We start from the raw sequence: 12,674 nt of genomic DNA, 5'->3' as shown, positions 1-12,674 counted from the left end.
CACTCTCTGTGGTAGATTAAGGTAATGACCTCCATGATGTATGGATTTCAACTCGAATAGCCCGTTTGAATGCTCATCATCTAGGATTGCTTAGTAATCTGCAAGAACATATCAAGTTAAGGAGGTACTACACCCCTTTCCAATTTTGTGCCTATTTTTGCCTTTTTCTCACAAATTATAGAGAATTGGGGACAAGTAAGATATGTATATTATAGGGGCAAGGACTACAACTACTGCACTGGAAATTTTATTTCAGCACAGACAACAGTTGTGGAGTTAGGCCTATAGTCAAAAATGAGGGAAAACCAATATTTGATAAATCAATAACTACTTGCTTTGAGTTGCTGAATTTTCAGTACAGTAGTTGTAGTCCTTGCCCCTATAATATAAATATCTTACTTGCCACCAATGTGCTATAAATTTTGAGAAAAATACAAAAATATGCACAAAATTGGCCAGGGGTGTAGTACCCCCTTAAGTATCTGAAATGGAATTACCAGTTATTCATGTCTCATTCTATATATATTCCAGTGAACTCGTGTGATCAATTCCAAGACCTCACAAGGATAGTACCCGTCGGTTCTCCAGGGACGGCAAATGTTCAATTTCCATCTTACGCAGCTGAGACCTCCGAATACTCATTGTTCCGTAATAAACAACCCGGTGATTTATTCCCACTTGGTGATTCGTGGGTATCGTATGTTTTCGTATTCCGGGACCTTAGTAGAGGACACTTGGTATGCACATTTGTAGTTTCTGTCAAAGAAAGAGGAGGTGAGTTTACATTACGTGGGCAGTGTCTTTTAAATCTAAAGCAGGAAGACCTGTGAAAAAAACCCATCACTGGTCATATAATTATATTCGTCATCCTAATCCTAATCCTGTTTTAAGTAGTCAATAGCATAATAGCAACCTGTTATGCCATTGACTGATTAAAACAGGTGAAATAATATGACGAATAAATATGAATAATTTATGACCAGTGATTTTATATTTTCACGGGTCTTTCTGCTTAGATTTTTAAGGTACTATCCACGTAATGATATTTACATCTATGCGGCGCACGCTCACTCCCCTAAAATGTCGACCCAAAAAAGAGGGAAAGGCCTTAAAATGAGGAAATGGAAAAGGGGGACTCAAAATAGGGACCGATATCAAAGAGTTTTGGTTAAGAATTTGCCTAAAGGGATATATTTTTCAAAACCTGGACCCATTTCTAAGGAAAAAACCTACTCCGAGAAACCTACCTAATTAGAGAGGCCATTCCCGTAAGTCCTATGCCTCAATTTTAGAAGTTCCAGGCCCAAGTTGGAGCGATAAACGTGACAAAGACATGCAGAAAACACGGATTTTCATCTTCCAAGTCTTCCAGAGACACATTGGTGCTGACCTTGGCTGTCTTGGCTTCATCAGATCTAGACAACTGAAGCCTAGCTTCGTCAGATCTCGACTACTAGAGCTTAGTTTCATCAGATCCAGACTAATGAAGCTTAGTTTCATCAAATCTAGACTACTGAAGCTTAGCTTCATCAGATCTAGACAACTGAAGCTTCATCAGATCCAGTCTACTGTAATCATTTTTCAGCCCCATCATGCGATCAATACCAAGACATCATAGAAACGGTGCCTGTTGGTTTCTCGGAAGCTCAAGTTTTATGGTTGGATATTGAATACGACGAGCGCCACTATGCGGTATTTCACGACAGACAACCAGGTGATTTCTTCCCACTCGGTACTACTCTGGTGTCGTACGCTTTTATCGACAGGGATGCTGACCAGGAGCCTCTTATATGCGCATTCACTGTCATTGTTAGAGAAAGTAAGTTAAAACTTTTTTATTTGCAAATGCTTTTAAGTAGTAGGTAAAAAGGTAAGGTAAAGGTCCATGTCTGTATTTTATAGGCCAGGGTGTCCTTTTCTTTTGAAGCGCCTTGGAGCCGCGAATAATGTTGTGACCCCATTCCTCAAGGCACAACGAGTCCTATGCTGGTACCCATTTATACACCTGGATGGAGAGAGACAATTGAGTATAGATGAATTAACCTGAATGTTTATCAACAAAGGCAAGGGACTGGTATACCGATATGCTTGAGTGAACCCCATGCAACCACTACACTGTTCAATAGCCTTATTGCGATGTGGCGGTAGTTTTAAAACTGAACAAAATATGATATGCGCGCATATACTGTCAGGCAAAAAACAATGGAAATTGTGATTATGCGTGCGCATACTGTCAGGCATGACGTCAGAAGTCAACTCATCTATTGCCTAAAGGCACTACACGGTAACACCACCAAAAGGGTGCGAACCCGCAACCTTCAGATTCAGTATGTTTCGGAGCCCGTACCACGGTACCCGCTAGTAGTTCAAGAACAGTGTCAACTCAATGCTATGGTAATGAATCCGGTTACTTCACTACTTATAGTGAATAGTAGCGCCGATCCTGTATATTTCATATTGTTGTAGCAGGTGCAAAATATTTCGTTACTTATCTGCAGGTGTTTGTCCGGGTGCCGTGCAGGAATTCAACTGCATCCTCAACCCATGTGACACTGCATCTTGTCCAGCCTATCCAAACGCCGTGTGTAAGCCCAACAACTGCGGAGGATGCTTGGCGGAATTTTATCACCCGGGCTATAAGAGAGTGGACTGCACTACTGATATAGGTGAATTAGAAGTTATTTTTTTTAATAAGAGTGAGTTCAGTGTAGAAAGTGGGATCCTGAAGACCACTCTTGCAGATTTTTTAGGAAACTTTCTCCAAAAACGTTTCATTCATTCATTGAATCCTTGATCAAAATCACATCAAAATACCGGATATTAGCAAAAAGCATTTGATATACATGTACGTCGGATGATAATTAAGCTATGATTATGTGCGTGCAGTGTTTATAAAATAATAGGTAAGAGCTTTTGGATTTACTTCACACACGCACTTTTGCTTTCTATGAAATGGGCTATATTAAAAAAGAGCATTTTGCAGGTCCACAATGTTTCTCTCGCTCTGTGCCATTTGCTTAATGCGTTGGTGTCATTTTATAGTTCCTTTCATAGACATTTCTTGACACAAGGATGTTATGAAATATGTGTCTATCTATAGTCTAACCACTATCTGTAATTTTTGTTTTTGAATTGGACCGAATATTTATTCAGTTGGACCGAATATTTATACCAGCACCAATGTCAAAAGGTGCATCAACGAAAAATCATTAAAACGCTCAATTTGGTTAAAAATTGGAATATATATACTAAAGATGGGTTACAACGTGAAACTCATCGATTATCATATTTCAGGTGCCTACTCCAACAAATGTTGGAAAACATCTGCAAAATCTATATTTTGCTAAGTTAGTTATCTAGAATTTCTTTTTCTTTTACTCATTTGGTGGGGAAGACCGTGAGCCACTAGTTATATCAGGCTGTCCAGACAACATAGATGTTCTTATCCCAGAAGGTATCATCTTTCAAGAAGCCAGTTGGACTGAGCCTACAGCAAAGGCTAATTCAGGAGAGGAAGTTGAGGCGCAGGAGAAAAGTCATCAGCGGCCTAGTCAGTACATTGGTGTCGGTGGCTCTTTCAGAGTCCGTTACGTGTTTAGAGATCAAGCTGGAAACACAGCAGAGTGTGCATTTTCGGTTACGGGAGTTGCAGGTAAAACGAATTAGAAAGTTGCATGTATTTTTTTTAATCACAAAATCCATTGCCTATTACATTATAGTATACACACGGAACGCCATGTATTTACTTTACCCATAAGAAATACACGGAAGTCCACTTTATCTACCGACTGAAAATTAGACGACAGCAGCAAATTGTAATACTTCATAAGTATATTAATTAAAGATCAGCCAGATGATGCACTGATCTGCCAGTGCATCATCTGGCTGAAAAGAGCAGACCTTGGCTCTTGAAACGTCCCATACGGTAAGTGTTTCAATTGGACTTGCATAGAAGAAATCTTTAATGGAATACTACAGTCCTGATGAACTTAATCAAGAATTCATAAGTATATATTTTGCCATTTTGTTTTCACAGTAGTATTATGTTAATACTTCATATATATTTTGCCATTTTGTTTTCACAGAAGTATTATGTTAATACTTCATAAGTATATATTTTGCCATATTGTTTTCACAGCAGTATTAGCATGTCCAGATGGATCCACTCCTTTAGATTGTTCTAACCCCCGTTCAGACGTAGATCCATGTACCACCAGCAGCTGTCCAGCATACCCAAGTGCCCGGTGCCGGCTCAATATCTGCGGAGAATGTCGGGTTGAATTTTATGACGCGGGAGGAAACCAAGTAGATTGTTCCCAAAGTGGTCAGTAAGAATACATCATATTGAATTTTGTTTCGCATCAACGATTTATTTCGTTGGGTATCAATTATCTGATTATGCACGGCATGTCATGTTCATTGTAGTGATCTCGAGTAATTTTGTTGTTTCCCCTATAACGAGCCACCGAGTTATTTAACGTGTCTCAGTTATTTGAATTCAATTGTGTTCAAAGTAAAAGCAAGATCTCAAGTTAAACCAACTTTTGTTCCTGATTAACATCACAGGATTACAGTGTTACCAATGTTACCACTCAAAGATCAACGGGATTCTAGAACCAGGTCACGACAGTGAAGACCTTTGCTTCAACAACCCATTGAATATCGTCAATTGTTTGGAAGAAGAGCCCCTCCAGGCGGGACAAATTCACAGATGTTACACTTCATCATCGGACAGAATTAACGCTGATGAAACTTATCGTAAGATTTTACCTAAAATTAAAAATTATCACGAATTTTGAGTCTCAGCAACGTTACTGGCGGTTGATATTTTACATTTTAAGCAATTTAAAACTTGTTGAAGTAAACGGTACATTTTGTGTCTTTTACGAATATATCTTTTATTTGATGCCGAGTAAACACAGACAACACATGCTTTTGTTTTGTTATCAACTGACTTTGTTTCACAGGTTCTGGAATACGTCGTGGTTGTGTAGCTGTAGACGAGTCAAGTTATGGAAGATTACCATCTACGACAAACATTGATATCATTCAAGCAGTTTTTGGCTTTAATCTTGGACCTGGAGATTCACAAACAGGGAGAGCCGATTTTTGCGACTTGGAGAGATGTAACAACAGACGGCCACAGTATGGTGAGTCAAGTATCCTTATGAGCTTTGAAGGACAAAGATTGCAGTCTTCATAGAGGAGAGCGTGTACTAATGGTTAGGTTACTTGCCATTGGTGCATGAGGTCCCAGGTTCAATTCCCACCGGATAAGATTTGATGGGATATTAACTATTGGGAATATCTGAAATTATTGACAATCTCTGTAGATTAATTTTAGACTTCCGATCTTCCCATGGTTCACTTAGAATTGGGTAAAGGAATCGGGAAAGCACTCTTTACTTGGAAGGACGTTAAGCCGCCTGTCCCGTGTACAGAGAGCCATACCTGTACATATATCTCTGAGCCAGTTTAAAAAAAATGTAGGGTGCTAACCTCTGACGACTGTTCCCAACCCGTCCCGGTGTTCAAATGTACCCCAGTGGAAATAAGCTTCAACAGAGGTTTTCTTGTGTTGTCCAGGGTTGTCAAAATCCGAACAAATCAAAAATATCATTCAACAACAAAAAAGACTAGCCGAGCACCAAACAGACCAAATGTCGATGCGAAAACCTCGGGATACTTTCATCTAAATGTAATTCATTGACAGGATATACAATGTACATCCAGGAAGCATTATGTCAATCAGTGACGGATGTAAGAAAAAGACTATGCAGCAGAAGCCCCTTTCTAGAATAAATCTGACATGTGATAAAAAAAATGGGTCTCAAAACTCAGAATATTATTATAACACCATCTCCAACCAGGAATTAATCTTGTTGCATAATGATCCAGTGCTTATGTGTCTTTACTTCATTCTTTCCTTTTACCTCAAGCTGGTGGTGCAGACGGGAAGACACCGGTGATATCAGGCTGTCCAGACTACATAGAGGTTCTTATTCCAGAAGGTATCATCTTTCAAGAAGCCAGTTGGACTGAACCCACAGCAAGGGGTAGTTCAGGAGAGGAAGTTGAGGCGCAGGAGAAAAGTCATCAGCAGCCTAGTCAGTACATTGGTGTTGGTGGCTCTTTCAGAGTCCGCTATGTGTTTAGAGATCAAGCTGGAAACACAGCGGAGTGTGCATTTTCGGTTACGGGAGTTGCAGGTAAAACAATTGGACAAAATCCATTTTATATTACATTGTAGTATGCACTCGGAACGCCGCAGGTTTACTTTACCCATAACAAATACAGGAGAGTCCCCTTTATCTTAATTTTGATGTGCTATGCCGACTGAAAATGAGATGACAACTGCGAATACCTCATATATTTTGCCATTTTGTTTTCACAGAAATATTATCATGTCCAGATGGATCCACTCCTTTAGATTGTTCTAACCCCCGTTCAGACGTAGATCCATGTACCACCAGCAGCTGTCCAGCATACCCAAATGCTCAGTGCCGGCTCAATATCTGCGGAGAATGTCGGGTTGAATTTTACGACGCTGGAGGAAACCAAGTAGATTGTTCCCAAAGAGGTCAGTAAGAATACATTATATTTAATATGTGACCGTTCACGGCGAATGAGCCGTAAATTCCTCCCCCGGTCAATTTTGTTTTATTTCGTGTTTAAAAAATAAACATCGTAAACTTAAAAATGGTATATCATTTGACTTCAAACGATATCCAGAAAAGCGGGGTTATGGTTTGTTAAACTTTGCTCCTTCAACAAAATTATAGCTTTTTACGTTTTTACGTGTGTCTCTGTTTCCTCATTGCTGGCAATAAATATCAAAGTCATAATTGGCGGTCATTTCAAATCATCCCCAAGTTAACGAGGTTTAAGAAAGTTCTCTCATTGTTAATTGTTGGTTATCCATACCTGTACAAAATACAATGCCTGGTAACCCACCACTTGAACAGGATTTAGCAAAGGCAAACAAAGACCAGAGCTTTTAAAAGTTCCATAGCCATCTAAGGTAGAAGCTTATTATCCACTTCAACAATAGGATTATTGATTAGTATTTGACTATAAAAATGAGACAGATGTCGGGCCAGCTTAAGTTACCGATGAATACGACCTTCGTACACATTTTACACCGTAACTCGGAATACAATTTAGGGAATTTACGGCTCATTTGTGCTGCCGGGTCACATATTTGTTTCGCATCAACGATTTATTTTGTTGGGTATGAATTATCTGATTATGCACGGCATGTCATGTTCATCTCTAGTAATTTTGTTGTTTCCCCTATAACGGGGCACCACCACGTGCTGTTGACATAGAAGGTGAGTAATAACGTGTGCCAGTTATTTGAATTAAATTGTCGTGTTCAAAGTAAAAGGACAGAATAAATATAATCTGAGGAATAGCCATGAAATGCCATCAAAGCCAGATCTCAAGTTATACCAACTTTTGTTCCCGATTTACATCACAGGATTACAGTGTTACCAATGTTACCACTCTAAGACCAATGGAATTCTAGAACCAGGTCACGACAGTGAAGACCTTTGCTCCAACAACCCATTGAATATCGTCAATTGTTTGGAAGAAGAGCCCCTCCAGCCGGGACAAATTCACAGATGCTACACTTCATCATGGGACAGAATTAATGCTGATGAAACTTACCGTAAGATTTTACCTAAAATTATAAAATGTCACGAATTTTGGGTCGTAGCAACATCACTGGCGGTTGTTGATATTTTACATTTTTAAGCAATTTAAAACTTGTTGAAGTAAACGGTACATTTTGTGTCTTTTACGAATATATCTTTTATTTGATGCCGAATGAAATTACAGACAACACATGTTTTTGTTTTGTTATCAACTGACTTTGTTTCACAGGTTCTGGAATACGTCGTGGTTGTGTAGCTGTAGAGGAGTCAATTTATGGAAGATTACCATCTACGACAAACATTGATATCATTCAAGCAGTTTTTGGCTTTAATCTTGGACCTGGAGATTCACAAACAGGGAGAGCCGATTTCTGCGATTTGGAGAGATGTAACAACAAACGGCCACAGTATGGTGAGTCAAGTATGCTTACAAGCTTTGAAGGACAAAGATTCCAATCTCCATAAGGGGGAGCGTGTCATAATGGTTCGGGTACTTGCTTTTGGTGCATAAGGTCCCGGGTTCAATTCCCTGCGGTGAAGATTTGCTGGGGTATTGACGTTGGGAAAAATATCTGAAATTTATTATTGACGACATCTGTAGATTATTTGAACACTTCAGATCTCCCCATGGTTCATTTAGAATTGGGCAAATGAATTAGGAAAGTACTCCTTTCTTGGAAGGGACGTTAAGCCGCCGGTCCCGTGTACAGAGAGCCATACCAGTACATGTATCTCGCAGCCAGTTTCGAAAAGAGATGGGTGCTAACCTCTGACTGTTCCCAACCCGTCCCGGTGTTCAAATGAACCCCAATGAAAATCAGCTTCAATAGAGTTAGGCTTTCTTAGGTTACCCAGGGTTGTTAAAAATAGAACAAATCAAAAACAAAAAAGACCAGCCGAGCACCAAGCATGCCAAAGGTCGCTGGAAAAACTCGGGACACTTCCATCTAAATGTAATTCGTTATCAGGATACACATGCACAAGCAGTAAGAATTATGTCAATCAGTGTCGGATTTAAGAAAAAACTATGCAACAGAAGCCCCTTTCTAGAATAAATCTGACATAGATTTTATTTATCACATATGCATATGTGATAAATAAAATAGGTTTCAAAACTCGGAATTAATTATTATCAGCTACAACGTCATCTCTAACCGGGAATTATTAAATCTTGTTATATAATGATCCAGTGCTTATGTGTATTTTACTTCATTCTTTCCTTTTACCTCAAGTTGATGGTGCAGATGGGAAGACACCGGTGATATCAGACTGTCCAGACTACATAGAGGTTCTTATCCCAGAAGGTATCCTCTTTCAAGAAGCCAGTTGGACTGAGCCCACAGCATGGGATAATTCAGGAGAGGAAGTTAAGGCGCAAGAGAAAAGTCATCAGCAGCCTAGTCAGTACATTGGTGTCGGTGGCTCTTTCAGAGTCCGCTATGTGTTTAGAGATCAAGCTGGAAACACAGCGGAGTGTGCATTTTCGGTTACGGGAGTTGCAGGTAAACGGACAGATAGATACATTTACATTATATTTCTAAAATTGACCCATTTTATTGTATCGTTATGGCCTATGTTTTTTGTTTACCGCTATTTCGTTGTCTTGCGTGCAGCAACATGTCCTGGACATTTTTTTATACAATCTTTGCTGTTTTGCCTTCTTGTACATGTTGTATGTATTTTGCTTGCTGTGTTAATAAAGATTGATTGAACAACTCTTAAGGCCAGTATATAATCCCACGCCTTACACGAGTTTTACGGTTGCGACAGACGCGAAGTGTGGTAAATTTGCTTCGGCGTCTTCCGCTTTCTTGCAGTGTTTCCCGCTTTGTTGCAGTGTTTTCCGCTCGAGATGGAAATCAAAGCTCTATCAATGCTATTTTATATCATTTCAGCGGAAAATCGCAGCATAGTACATGGCGTTGTGTAGTCATATTTGGTTAGCACTTTGTCTTTCTACATTAGTGGAACCATTGTTTTTGGTATTCTTACACCTCAGATGATAGCTATGTTGCTGTGAATTTTGAGCAATTCCAACCAATCTATTGGTTACTTTTGTCCCTGCTGTGGATTTGAAATATGATTACAAATCGTTCCAAAACTAGCTTAATATTATTTTTCAGAAAATACTGTGCACTAAAAGTTTTCTGTTTGCATTAAACTACAGCTGTTACCGGTGAATGTAGAGATGCGAATGGCAACCCTATAAACGAAGGCGTATCTGTGCCATCTTCTGATCCGTGTGAAGTGAATTGCGTGTGCCTTAGTGGTGAGCGTATCTGTGCTGTTTTTACTGTCCACCACCTCCCGGTGGTGCTGAAAATTGCGAGCCAGAATATATTAATGGAGAATGTTGCCCATCTTATGAACATTGTGGAGGTATGTAAAGACACAAGTAATCGCACCCAATGTACGTTATAAGATTTGGAATTTACAAATTAATTTTATAGTACCGTAAACGTTCGCCTAATGGCGCTATGGACTGATTTTCTCGCGTTTTAGTGGCGTTTCACGTTCACCACTGCACTGGTTTCATCAGACTGACAACTCACCACATCAGACTGTTTCCTTTTATAGGCAACAGGAAGAACCTTAAAGGGCGTGATATGTTGATCAAAGTTGTTGAGTGCGTAAGCCCCGCGTCCTTATTCAGAGTGCCATGGCCTTTTCTGCCTTTTTCTCCAAATGGCTTCTTTCAGCCTCACACTCAAAAGTAACTTGCCTCAAATTACTCAGTTGGTAGGCCCCCTCGTCTCCGTTCATTAGGTTCTCTTTCATACTTGGCTGTGATTTTCTGTTTATCCAGATTGAGTCTCTTATTCATCTGGTGTTTCTGGTGTCGTCCATGGCAAGGAATTTTGGATTGTCCCAGTTTATATGATTTTCTTTGCTAGCGTGTTCGGCAATTGATGATTTCATTTCAATCGACTGAGAGTCCTTACGTGGCGCTCTGGTGAAGTTTTGAGCCATTAGTTTTACCAATTCAACTCTGTGCTCATTTTTTCGAGTACCGAACCGGCGGCCCGTTTCACCTAAGCCTACAGAAGTTTTTTGGCAATTGTGGCAAGGAATTTTATATATGACGCCAGTTTTCCGTACCAACCTTGTCCTTAGGATGGACATACATACATACATACATAAACAACATTTAATAGGGCGCCTTTCCAACTTGATCAAAGCGCCGTAAAAACAAAGCAATAACAAAAACAGAGTCAATACGATGGATAAAAATGAGACTTCAAAACTTTCTTGAAACTAGGCAGTGTGCATGCCTCCCTGATGGTTCTTGGGAGGCTGTTCCAGAGTGTGGGTGCCGAAACATAAAACGATTTATCACCAATGCGATTTTTCCCGACATGAGCAGTGAGAAGAGTAGTATCAGAAGATGAACGTGTCATGGGTCCTGTAGCAGGTTTGACTTTATGAGTGAGAAAGTTTGTGAGATAAACTGGTGCATTACCCTGAAGACATTTAAAAACATACATGCATATCTTGAATTTGAATTTGATGCGCTTTGGTGGACCAAAAGCCGTCTTAAACAAGTGTGAGGTTTCACTGACGACGAGATGTTGTAGGTACGTAAGATTCGTTGAACACGCTCAGTGATCCCCTCAATATAGGGGAGCGTAACATTGGCCCTAGTTTTGTTCTCAGAAGTCTTTTTCTTGAGTTGCTGTTTTTCCTTTTTAACCTTATCAATCGACCAGTTGTGACCAATTGATTCAGAGGGCGTCATCATCTTCCGATGACGTCATACCATCCACCAAAGGATCGATTGCCATACACCATTGATAAAGGCAACAGATTGGATTGCCGGAACTGTTTTTTATTGGAATTTTGCTAAGAAAAACTTTGAAAAAAAAAAAAAGGGAAATTCTTGTTAGCAAAAATGTATGACAGCTTTCTTAAAAATTGGGTCGCATTTGGTTTGAAAAACATTATGTGAGAAAATATGAAGTTTCGGCAAATCGGGATTTAATTCTTTATGTATAATTATCAGCTACATCAAATATCTACCATCGCCACTTTATCACTCCTTTTACTTCATTCTTTCCTTTTACCTCAAGTTGGTGGTGCAGACGGGGAGACACCGGTGATATCAGACTGTCCAGACAACATAGAGGTTCTTATCCCAGAAGGTATCCTCTTTCGAGAAGCCAGTTGGACTGAGCCCACAGCAAGAGATAATTCAGGAGAGGAAGTTGAGGCGCAGGAGAAAAGTCATCAGCGGCCTAGTCAGTACATTGGTGTTGGTGGCTCTTTCAGAGTCCGCTATGTGTTTAGAGATCAAGCTGGAAACACAGCGGAGTGTGCATTTTCGGTTACGGGCGTTGCAGGTAAACGGACAGATAGATACATTTACATTATATTTCTAAAATTGACCATTTTTTTTATAATACGTAGGCCTTTATAGTTATGCATCCGGTACGCCTTTTTTCTTTCTCAAGAAAATTTCTTATTTTCAGATATATAAATTAGTTTTATGCTCGGAGACAATTGTAATCACAAAATCGCTTGGTGATATTATTTCGTGGTCAATATATCTTATTGTACTTACTTGTAAACTGAATTATAGTAGATGAGTGTGATCGTGGATGAAGTTGTGTTTATCTTAAAATGAAACCACTTGATTCACAGCTGATATTGCAGGACTACAGTGTTACCAATGTTACAACTCTGAGATTGATGGAATGTTGGAGCCAGGCCATGACATTAAAGCCCTGTGTTCTTATAACCCATTAAATGTCGTTAAACCACTTGATTCACAGCTGACATTGCAGGACTACAGTGTTACCAATGTTACAACTCTGAGATTGATGGAATGCTGGAGCCAGGTCATGACGTTAAAGCCCTGTGTTCTTATAACCCATTAAATGTCGTTAAACCACTTGATTCACAGCTGACATTGCAGGACTACAGTGTTACCAATGTTACAACTCTGAGATTGATGGAATGCTGGAGCCAGGTCATGACGTTAAACCCCTGTGTTCTTACAACCCATTAAATGTCGTTAAA

At 39.6% G+C, this 12,674-nt stretch overlaps 1 protein-coding gene across 1 annotated transcript; it reads left to right on the top strand.

Moving 5' to 3' along the window:
• The first annotated feature begins 1,333 nt into the window (after nucleotides 1-1,333).
• LOC140136471 (hyalin-like) lies at nucleotides 1,334-12,663 on the top strand. The gene is made up of 13 exons (XM_072158193.1): nucleotides 1,334-1,463; nucleotides 1,586-1,819; nucleotides 2,499-2,585; nucleotides 3,395-3,652; nucleotides 4,139-4,324; nucleotides 4,567-4,758; nucleotides 4,968-5,150; nucleotides 5,940-6,209; nucleotides 6,395-6,580; nucleotides 7,481-7,672; nucleotides 7,888-8,070; nucleotides 11,726-11,995; nucleotides 12,428-12,663. Exons 1-13 carry the CDS (start codon nucleotides 1,334-1,336, stop codon nucleotides 12,661-12,663), a joined length of 2,607 nt encoding a protein of 868 aa, XP_072014294.1.
• Nucleotides 12,664-12,674: the final 11 nt, after the last annotated feature.

Source organism: Amphiura filiformis, chromosome 16, assembly GCF_039555335.1.
Source record: "Amphiura filiformis chromosome 16, Afil_fr2py, whole genome shotgun sequence".
Lineage (NCBI taxonomy): Eukaryota > Metazoa > Echinodermata > Ophiuroidea > Amphilepidida > Amphiuridae > Amphiura > Amphiura filiformis.
Note: the sequence above shows the minus strand (reverse complement) of the source record. Positions and strands in the feature narration are given on the sequence as shown.

Coding starts and splice junctions, on each gene's coding strand:
- LOC140136471 (XM_072158193.1), top strand. CDS start 1,334: ATGCAGAAAACACGGATTTTCATCTTCCAAGTCTTCCAGAGACACATT. Junction 4,759..4,967: donor TAACGCTGATGAAACTTATC/GTAAGATTTTAC, acceptor TTTGTTTCACAG/GTTCTGGAATACGTCGTGGT. Junction 11,996..12,427: donor TTCGGTTACGGGCGTTGCAG/GTAAACGGACAG, acceptor CTTGATTCACAG/CTGACATTGCAGGACTACAG.